We start from the raw sequence: 11,488 nt of genomic DNA, 5'->3' as shown, positions 1-11,488 counted from the left end.
AAATATTCGCCCAAGCCATTAAGTCTGTTTCTCTCTCTGTTTACTGAGAAATTACTGAATTCACTCTACTGCCTGGAAGGAATCAAAATATTCGTCCAGACAGTTGAGTCTGCTTCCCTCTTTGTTTACTGAGAAATTACTGAAGGAATTAAAATATTCGTCCATGTAATTGAGTCTGCTTCCCTCTTTGTTTACTGAGAAATGACTAAAGGAATCAAAATATTTGTCCAGGCAATTAAGTCTGTCTCTCTCTCTCTCTGTTTACTGAGAAATGACTGAAGTTGCTGATATGTAATAACTGAACTATACTGCCTGGAAGGAATCAAAATACTCTTCCAGGCAGTTGAGTCTGCTTTCTTCTCTGTTTATTGAAAAATGGCTGAATTCACTCTACTAAAAAAATATTCGTCCAGACAATTGAGTCTGCTTCCCTCTCTGTTTACTCAGAAATTACTGAAGGAATCAAAATATTCGTCAAGGCAATTGAGTCTGTTTCTCTCTCCGTTTACTGAGGAATGACCGAATTTACTCTACTAAAAAAATATTCGTCCAGGCAGTTGAGTCTGCTTCCCACTCTGTCTACTAAGAAATGACTGAAGGAATCAAAATATTCGTCCAGGCAATTGAATCTGTTTCTCTCTTTCTGTTTACTGATAAACGACTGCATTTACTCTACTGCTTAAAACGAATCAAAATATTCGTCAAGGCAATTGAGTCTGTTTCTCTCTCCGTTTACTGAGGAATGACCGAATTCACTCTACTAAAAAAATATTCGTCCAAGCCATTAAGTCTGTTTCTCTCTCTGTTTACTGAGAAATTACTGAATTCACTCTACTGCCTGGAAGGAATCAAAATATTCGTCCAGGCAATTGAGTCTGCTTCCCACTCTGTCTACTAAGAAATGACTGAAGGAATCAAAATATTCGTCCAGGCAATTAAGTATGTCTCTCTCTTTCTGTTTACTGAGAAATAACTGAACTTGCTGATATGTAATAACTGAACTGTACTGCCTGGAAGGAATCAAAATACTCTTCCAGGCAGTTGAGTCTGCTTTCCTCTCTGTTTATTGAGAAATAGCTAAATTCACTCTACTAAAAAAATATTCGTCCAGACAGTTGAGTCTGCTTCCCTCTTTGTTTACTGAGAAATGACTGAAGGAGTTAAAATATTCGTCCAGGCAATTGAGTCTGTTTCTCTCTCTGTTTACAGAGAAATGACTGAATTCACTTTACTGCTTGGAAGGAATCAAAATACTGTTCCAGGCAGTTGAGTCTGCTTCCCTCTCTGTTTATTAAGAAATGCCTGAATTCACTCTACTAAAAAAATATTCGTCCAGGCAATTAAGTCTGTTTCTCTCTCTCTGTTTACTGAGAAATTACTGAATTTACTCTACTGCCTGAAAGAATTTCAAATATTGTAAGATTTTCCCGCTCTTTAGGTGTGAATTGAAACACTCGAAAATAGTCAACTAATTTATTTACACACTTCACTACGAAAACACGATCACTGACGACTACTACAAATTTTTACTATATCTATTTACACCTATTTAAATCTCGCGCCAATATTCAAAACTTTACTTCACAAAACTGACAACGGACAGCTATTGGCGATGCGGCTCCTTATATACTCGGCAGAACGCTGTTCCGGAAGATTCTCGCTAACGTTCGAGACGTCGTGCGGTGTGCCACTTGTGTCATTCTGGAATGACGGAAAATTAGCTGGTTTATCGCTATCTCTCTAGCTCTGTTTACTAAGAAATAATTAAATTCACTTTACTGCTTGAAAGAAATCAAAATATTCGTCCAGGCAATTGAGTCTGTTTCTCTCTCTGTTTACTGAGAAAAGACTGAAGGAATCAAAATATTCGTCCAGGCAGTTGAGTCTGCTTCCCTCTCTGTTTACTGAGAAATGACTCAATGAGTCAAAATCTTCGTCCAGGGAATTGAGTCTCTTTCTCTCTCTGTTTACTAAGAAATTACTGAATTTGCTCTACTGCCTGGAAAGAATCAAAATATTCTTCCAGGCAGTTGAGTCTGCTTCCCTCTCTGTTTATTGCGAAATGGCTGAATTCACTCTTTTAAAAAAAATAGTTGTCCAGGCAATTGGGTCTGTTTCTCTCTCTGTTTACTGAGAAATTACTGAATTCACTCTATTGCCTGAAAGAATTTCAAATATTGTAACGTTTTTCCCGTTCGTTAAGTGTTAATTAAAACACTCGAAAATAGTCAACTAATTTATTTACACTTAATTAAATCTCGCGCCATTATTCAGAACTTTACTTCACTAAACTGACTAATAACAGCTATTGGCGATGCGGCTCCTTATATACTCGGCAGAACGCTGTTCCGGAAGATTCTCACTAACGTTCGAGACGTCGTGCGATGTGCCACTTGTGTCATTCCGGAATGACGGAAAACTAGCTGGTTTCTCGCTATCTCTCTAGCTCTCTATCTTTTATTTGTGTCCGAGGTTCAATGCACTCAAGTTGCAAGTTAGTTAGACAGACTTGAGTTGCAGCCTAATGCTCTATCTGTGCTCTCTGTGATTGAATTCACCCAACTTCTAACCATTTTATGCTATTGATAAATGTCAGATTTACGCATTAAATTAAAAAGTACACTTCATACGCCCTGGAGAGAGAGGACTGCCAAGTACCAACTCGTTATTAAAACCTTTATACCCATAAAACTGACTCCTTGATAACAACAATAATAATAATATAAGCGAAGCAGATATTCGAAAGGAATAAACGAATAAAGACCAGGCAGTACGTGTTAACGGTACGATCGAATCAGAGTTACCGTTCCATAAAGAGTGATCATATTTTATATCACTTGTTTGTGCTTGGCTTTATCAACCTTTATTATCTTAAGATTTTATTCATACTGACATACATATGAGTTTGTTTTATAATCATTTTTGTAGTACATGACTATAGTTTTGAAGTATACCAGATTGCACAACCTCGACGTAAAAAATTCTTAAGACAAAATTGTGAATCTAATGCATTGTATTAAGGAAACTATACTCTTAAATTGTTATGATTGTTGACAGTTCAAAGAACGATTATCTTTAGTCGACCTAATGTCTCTAAAAGTCAACTTAGGATGTCCTTTGATTGCTCAAAGTATTTTTGTAAACCTAGATGGTGTTCAGCTTAATCTGGAGTGCTCTATGTCGATTTTCAAGCCTGAAGACAATGAAAAAGCCCCTTAAGAAATCCAAGAGTTTAGAAGGTATTGAAATATTCTTCTTGGATCCCTTGCATCAAGAGAAACCAGTGTTTTAGTAAGCTTTTCTTCTAGATAAACTACATAAATGAAGCACATATTACATAAATGAAGCAGGCAAGTTCATTTTGGAGAGACCCACTTCTTGAGTTACCCGGATTTCTTTATAGAAAAATGTGAGATACGTGCTATACTAACGACCAGATACAAAGTTTTACAATGACTTCCTGACAAGAAACCCAATAAATACCTTCAACTATTTCTCTTGGTTGGACGCCACTGTTCATCCGCATCACCTAAATCAAACCGTTAACTGCCGTTTATAATATTCTGATCTTCTTTTTGTTGTCCCTGTTCTTCTCGTCCTGTCGTGCATCTCGGTCCATCGACTCCCGCGAAGATGAAAATAGATTTATCATTATATAAATGGAATCAGAAGAATTTTTATGGCAGTTACGACTTCTTGGAAGTTTTAATTAAGTGCACCTTTAGTAGACGATTAATCTTTTATTTATGTTGTCATTATATATTTTTTTGGTAAGTCATTTGATTTCGTTTAATACTTTAATAGGGAGACGATGAACTGCAGGCAATTAACTTATGGCACTCAATCGTGCAGTATCTGACTTATTAAATTATTTTTGTACAGAGTATTCGGTGAACTTGAGGAATACAGAAGAACCATCCTCAAGGAGTGGTTTAATCAGTAAATTTGCCTCACACAGGCAATTTTGGAGGAGGAGTACAAGAAAAGCCAATAAGGAATCCACTTATGATCCACATATCCACAATATGTCTTATATTGAAATGAAAATAATCTCCAGGTTCTTATACAATTCTGATCCAGACATTAAGCAATGCCTGATTCTGAATTTCAGAAGTAATAATCGATCAAGGAAATGGACTTGAATTAGTTGAAAGAGCTGACTTAAGCCCAAGTCTTTGGTATATTCGAGTTCTTATTGAGAATGTGATGTAAAGTAAGTATTTTGGCAACCTGTAGTAACTGAAAAAATTGAGTCTTGTAGATCCTGTTTAACTCCTTTAGCTTTTTGTCTCTAAATTTTGTAGTAGGAGCTGAAAGGTCATTGTTTAGCAGAAGTCTTCTGTAGATCCTTGGACAGTTTGACGCTTACAGTTCTCCTCGCCTATTTCTCTCTTTGCTCACTGTAAGATGATTGAATTTACTCAATTGCCTGGAAGAAATTAAATTATGGAACTGGAAACTGTTACTATCTTCTGTTTTTTTTTGAGGTTCAATGCACTCATATGCCTTAACAAAAACAAAACAAAAACCTTCGAGAAAATTGAGTTTTAGCCTGATTCCCTTTCTCTCTCTGTTCTCTGTGGGGTGGTTCAGTTCACATTCAACTGCCTGGAAGAAATTAAAATTTTCTTCCAAACAGTTGAGTCTTGAGTTACCCTCTTTGCTCACTGTAAGACGATTAAATTCACTCAATTGCCTGGAAGAAATTAAATTATTTTTCCAGGCAATTGAACTGGAAACTGTTATTATCTTCTGTTTTTTTTTAGGGTTCAATGCACACATATGCCTTAACAAAAACAAAACAAAAACCTTCGAGGGAATTGAGTTGCAGCCTGATTCTCTCTCTCTCTGTTCTCTGTGAGGTGGTTGAGTTCACATTCAACTGCCTGGAGGAAATTAAAATTTTCTTGCAAACAGTTGAGTCTTGAGTTACTCTCTTTGTTCACTGTAAGACGATTGAATTCACTCAATTGCCTGGTGAGGTGATTGAGTTTACATTCAACTGCCTGGAAGAAATTAAAATTTTATTCCAAACAGTTGAGTCTTGAGTTACTCTCTTTGCTCACTGTAAGACGATTGAATTCACTCAATTGCCTGGTGAGGTGATTGAGTTTACATTCAACTGCCTGGAAGAAATTAAAATTTTCTTCCAAACAGTTGAGTCTTGAGTTACTCTTTTTGCTCACTGTAAGACGATTGAATTCACTCAATTGCCTGGAAGAAATTAAATTATTCTTCCAGGCAATTGAACTGGAAACTGTTATTATCTTCTGTTTTTTTTTGAGGGCTCAATGCACTCATATGTCTTAACAAAACAACACAAAAACTTTTGAGGGAATTGAGGTGCAGCCTGATTCCCTCTCTCTGTTCTCTGTGAGGTGGTTGAGTTCACATTCTACTAATTAAAATTTTCTTTCAAACAGTTTTGAGTCAGTTACTCTCTTTCCTTACTATCAGATGATTGAATTCCCTCAACTGCCTGGAATAAATTAAATTATTCTTTCAGGCATTTGACCTGAAAACTGTTACTATCTTTAGTTTCTATCTGAGAGTTTAGACAGTGAGATATTAATATCAGAATTAAAAATGTAAATTTTAGACCCTTCAGGCTTAATAAATCGTTTCTAATGAGAATCTAATCTTTTACCTCATAATATGTATGCCCTTTGTGCAAACTTCTTTACGCTGGCAGGGCAGTTATTATGAGCTTCAAGACTATTCCGTGACACAGCACTTGAGAAGTCACAGAACATTTAGTTGATTTTTTAACATCGGGTTGTGATTTTACCTTAAGAGGGTGATTACATCCTGATGCTACATCCTTTTAATCCTGGAAAAGATTTTATGAAGGCGCAAGCATGTGAACTGGCCTTTACTCGGTATACCAATTTCACATGTCAATGATCAAAATCAGCTGGTAGCTTATCAGCTGATTTCTGTCAATTGGTTTCTATTTTTTGTTGTGAAATATCTGATTGAGGTTAGAATTGTTTTCATAGAATAAATCCATTACTTAATATTTTTTCATCTTACTGGGATTAAAGGTACATTTTTTATATTTTTGTTTCTAGAGTATATACAGAGAATTATCCTTATTATTCACATTTATTAATATAGAAAAAGGAATTAAAACCTAAATAGATAGACATCTCCACTTATGCCAATCAGCCTTTTTTATAATGTAGGCTTAAAGGGTGTTTTTAATCTTTATATTGCATAAAATGATATAGAAGTAGGACTATTTGCAATATTCGTACTTTAAGTGGGGTCTGAAGTCTGGATTATGACACCGCATTGAAATGCTTTTAATAATTATTTCTTTCAAAGACAAATAATTCCTCTCCTTGAAATAAGATGTATACACCCAACACTTTTTTGTTGGGTTCAAATGGTATGTTCAATTCAATAAATTCGTTCATTCTAAATGAATTTTTCATTATGGCAACTTTCAAAGAAATGTACAAGTTGCATATTAGATGGAAAAGAACTAAATGATTAGTTGACTATAATTCTTACGAAGCCTAACGAGCATCCATTAAGTCATATATTGAAGCAGCATATAAGGCTTATAATATAACAAATACTGAAAATTCTATATATCATGATCTCAAGAAGTTTTGATAATTTATACAACAAGAAAGCAACACGTTTAGAATACCTAATATTTTGAACTACAATAACAGTTGTTAGTTGTTAGGTAAAGTTGATTGAAGTCTACTCGCCTGGAAATTGTGCATGCTTTGGCAAATTCCTGTCTTCTCATAATATTCCCATTTATGAATTAAATCATGTTAAAGTATCATCAAGGAGGTTTAATGGTATTCCTTCTTTTTTCCTTGATAATTGTGGTTCTGTTTCCAGTGAACATCTGTGTGTGATTTACAATTTGTCACCACACCCAACATTTGAAAACCACATGTTTCGCAATGTCTGGAAACAAGCAAAAATTGGCCCTGTCAAAGAAATATGATGGAGAACTATAATCCAATTTCCACTTTGTCCAAGTTTTTAAGGCCTTTAAGACCGGCATTTATAGCAGCCTATTTTACCAAGTTAAACATCTTATTTTACCTAAATAGCATGGAACATGAATTCTTTGCAAAAGAATTTTATAAAATGGGTTTCCATAAACATCTAGGACACATTTCCTACTTATTAGATATACCACAATTCAAGGAGTTCAATGCTTTCAGATCAATTACCTACATTGGTGCCCTCCAGGGAAGCAATCTTGCTGCATTTTTGTTTTTGATTTTTATCAATTACATTTCCATGAGTATCGGCAGTAAGTTTCTACTATTTGCTGATGACATGAAAGTTTTTTGTTTCATTAAGAATCATTATGACTTCATACAGCTGCAAGCAGATCTTGAAGCTTCAGAAGTGTAAAAAGGTGTCAATTTCATTGCTCAAAGATGAGATTGATTTTTGGTTAGATAATGAGTGATACCACACTTCTAAATTGTGTCTTTGTTTGTGACTATTGATTGGGCTTGTTCTAGTTACTGAGTTTGATCTTGTTATTTCTTACATTATTGAATTTATTGTATCTGTCAAGATTTGAATAATTCTCTTAGTATTTAGATTTGTTTTCTGTTGTCAGAGATAAATTCGCTTTTTTTTTAAACAGTCCATATTTAGTCTATATCTAAAGTTCCTTTAGCTTTAGTCTTATGTTCAACCAAATTGTGTAAGTGAAGTTATCTTATTTGTAATCCATGCTGTCTTCACCTGCACAATTAGAACTGCCTGTACATTGCTATGATCCACATATTAGGAATAATTGAATTGCTCCCTTGAGCAACACCTCAATATGTTGCTGTTGTAGTTCTCTAGAAGTTGTAATAGGGTGTCTTATTACAATGCCCTGCTCTGTAAATAATCTGCCATGTTATGCATTTAAGATCAGAATTTATAACAAAGGGTGCATTTTAGGGATACATTTGAGGAATTCCTTTGATCTAGTTTTATGATTTTACTCCATAATAAAAAGTTTATTTCCTCGACTCATATTCTTGTTGATTTATTTATTCAGTGCATCAACAACAAACACCAATGCCAATTACATTTACATAAATAGAAATATACTTATAGAGGTTTTTACCATATCATTAAGCCAGTTTAATTTTAAACATACTTGCTAATGGAATATTTTTTGAGAAATAAATATAATCTTACTAAATGCCATTAATACTTCTGAACAATCTACTTTGTCAAAAGCCTTCTTTAAATTCATAAAAATTACATCAACCACATTGAATCAATAGGAAACCACATTGAATGAAAGGAAACCAGGAAACCACTTGATAAAACACATAACAACAGTAAATGTGGAATAATTGAAATGACTGCAATTGTGAGGATATTGTAGACTCTTGCAAAGGTATTGTTAATCAACGTTCAAAATTCATGCAATTTTTTTTACAGATCAAGCAAAGAACACATGTACACCTAGATATAATTTGTGTGTGTACAAAGCATTAAAAATACTTAATTAGAAATAGCCATAAATACTTATAATATACCACAAGCCAACAATTAAACAAAGTTACGAGTTAAAAAGGTTGGGACCAAAGTATGTCAGAAATCTTTGAGTACAAAAACAACTTTGTAAGGAAAGGTACAATAACAGTGTGCCACATCTCTATGTGCCTAAGATAAAATGATAATTATTATAGTTCTTCCTAATACTTATCTAACAATATAATTTTTTTCAATTTTAGACAATGATTTTCCAAACCCTCCAAAAAATAACAAACCTACCAAGATACTACTGTGAACAGAAACATTTACCCACAACGCATAAAGTGTCCGTGCTGGACAGACGTTTCTTAGTATGGATGGGTAAATATAAGACGGTAGATGAAGTACCTGAATATGTCACCAGGGCAGTAATCGACAAAACCAGAAACAGAATAAGAATCAAAGTTGCAAACTATATGATCGCCGCGACCCTTGGGGGCTGTTGTTTAATGATGTATCTCGGCAAGCAAGACGCTAAAGAGGGCAAAAGTTTGCAGAAGCAGAATTTAGAATGGCACAGGAAAATCAACGAGGATTCGAAGAAGGAAAGTTCTGTTGCCTCTGATGTTAAATAGTCCTGAATTAAGCAGCTTGTATAAAGTAATAATGATGTAGAATTGTATAATAAGTGAAATTGTTGCTTACAAATTGTAAATATTTTACTCAGTAGGGATATAATGCATGAAGAAGTTAATAATGTACTCTTTAAGCCTTTAATAAACGTTTGCATATTGGCTATTGTTTTTTTTTTCTAAACTAAAATTGGATAGTGTGAATGTGCTGTAATCCTGTGAATTTTTTTTTATTTACTTATATTACATTAATAAAAAAATTAGAGGCACTTAAGATAACTGATTGTACTTTGAATCATGAAGAGTACTTCTATGATTTCAGGAATGGTGGTTACTTGGAAATGATTATTAATTATTTATTATGTGTAGATTGGTTTGGAAATTTGAGAGTTGATCTTGCTTTTCAAAGATTTGATAGTGAGGAAGAAATCTACCATATCTTCAAACAGAAACTAATGATGATTATCGTTTTCTCATTTCAAGACTGAGTGTAAAAGAGAAACACAATTGTAGTATACAAATTATGGAACTAATGTGGGTATTAATATAAGGAACAGTCCTTTGAATTTATGGAGATTTATTAAGAAAAAGTGTAGCTTTGTACCAAACTACAACATACATCTTGTAATCTACTTATACGTACATCTACTAATTGTATTTAAATAAAATTACACTAGTAAATAGGGAAGGTAGCTTACACCTAGGAAAACAAAATATTGTATATGTCCTTGTATAACCAAAGCACCCTAAGGAAGAATCCCATATCTAATTATTATAGATTCAACCAATGTTTTGTAGTTGTTTATTATTTAATAATTTTCTCAGTCGAATATGAATATTCCTTTGAATATCTTGTCTTTTCTTTCACAAGAATATTCCCATAAGTTTTTAAGGTTTCGGACTTTGAAGTGAGTGGTCACCTTGAAGACCAAACATTCCTATTAGATACTTTTACCTAAAATGGCTAATATCTCAAGAATTCTTACTTGAAATGGCCTAAACTTTTAACAGACTTTAAATGAATATTCCTCTGAATATCCTGCCTTTTATTTCACAAGAATATTCCAATAGGTTTTTGAGATTTCAGACTTCGAAGTGAGTGGTCAGCTTGAATACCAAACATTTCTATCAGACATTGGGCAGTATGAATAAAAACTTAGCTTTTGCTTTTAGTATGAAGTATAAGCTTAGCTTTTACTAGATAGATTTAGCTTTTGCTAATAGCATTTGCTGAAATTGAAGTGAATAACCTTTTGCTTTTACTTACTAGCAAAAGCTAGATATTTTAAGTATTTACTTGAAGTTCTTATTTGGTAAATCATCCAACGAAAAATGTTTTTATTCTGATAAGGCCTATATTTATATTTTTGTGACTAATCAGTCGGCCGTGAAATTCTGTGGAACTGCAGGCCGACCTATCGATTTTTAACTGCCGATATGCAAATCGACAAAGGAAATATCGAGCACATTTTTATAAATTTTTTAAACCAGTATCATTTCCGAGTGCCAAGTGTTTACGTTCAAAATGAGTGATTCAGAAAATTCTACAAGTGATTTTTTGACGGAGGAAGTTCCCGCAAAAATTTCGTCAATTAGCTTATTTTGTTAAATAAATTTCGTTTTTGACATAATTTAAGTCACCTTTTTGACATTGTCAATGTAATGATGAAATAGCTGGTAATTAATCAATATACAAGGCTATGAAAAAGTGTTTGTTTTCTAAGATTAAATTTGATTTTTCTGAAAATCTAGCAAATTTTTAAGAAGAAACTAAAGCTTGTTATGTTTCTAGAGACCTAAACTTGGCCTATGTGCATTTTGGTATATTTACCGTACCCTTCATCGCCTAAAATAATTCCATAGTTGTGTTGACGTCTTCTCATCATACCAAAACTATTTGATCTTCTTAAAATACGACTGTCGTGCACCGAGCCAGGCCATTGAGTATCTAGGGATGTAAAAATTTCTTTTGCATCACAAGCTTCCTTTCTTTTCCTCCTATTCTTGGCTCTTCAACTATTTTGGGTAAAACATGAGATATCGTTTTACATATTGTTGTTCTATGAACTCCTTCCTCTTTTCCGATCCCTATTTGAAATCCGGGATCACTTAAAAAGCGCAAAAATATTTGAATTTTTTTTTGGACTCAATGCACCACCTCTAGTCTCTAATTTTGGCTCCAAAAAATGGTTAGCTATCCACTCAATATTTTCTTCACTAAATCTATACAGACCGTGGTATTCTTCGGCACGACTTTCTTTTCTTTTGGGATAAAATTTTACAGATCTTATATTCATAAATGCAGCCATTTCTGCCAAACTGTTTAATAATACTACATTTTTAAGCAAGGATCTAACAAGCTTGCAAAAATGTAAGCTTTTCCTTAATATTCT

The 11,488-nt window shown here is 33.7% G+C and overlaps 1 protein-coding gene across 1 annotated transcript; it reads left to right on the top strand.

The window, feature by feature from the left end:
• The first annotated feature begins 5,900 nt into the window (after window positions 1-5,900).
• Window positions 5,901-9,257, top strand: LOC126745687 (UPF0389 protein CG9231). Its single transcript, XM_050453651.1, has 2 exons — window positions 5,901-5,980; window positions 8,724-9,257. Exon 2 carries the CDS (start codon window positions 8,727-8,729, stop codon window positions 9,096-9,098), a length of 372 nt encoding a protein of 123 aa, XP_050309608.1. The 5' UTR covers window positions 5,901-5,980; window positions 8,724-8,726; the 3' UTR covers window positions 9,099-9,257.
• The last annotated feature ends 2,231 nt before the right edge of the window (window positions 9,258-11,488 follow it).

This window comes from Anthonomus grandis, chromosome 16 (genome assembly GCF_022605725.1).
Source record: "Anthonomus grandis grandis chromosome 16, icAntGran1.3, whole genome shotgun sequence".
Taxonomy (NCBI): Eukaryota; Metazoa; Arthropoda; class Insecta; order Coleoptera; family Curculionidae; genus Anthonomus; species Anthonomus grandis.
The sequence above is the reverse complement of the archived record's forward strand: the minus strand, read 5'-3'. Positions and strand labels throughout refer to the sequence as shown.

Excerpts from the sequence above, each read along its gene's own strand:
- LOC126745687 (XM_050453651.1), top strand. The coding sequence starts at position 8,727 with ATGATTTTCCAAACCCTCCAAAAAATAACAAACCTACCAAGATACTAC.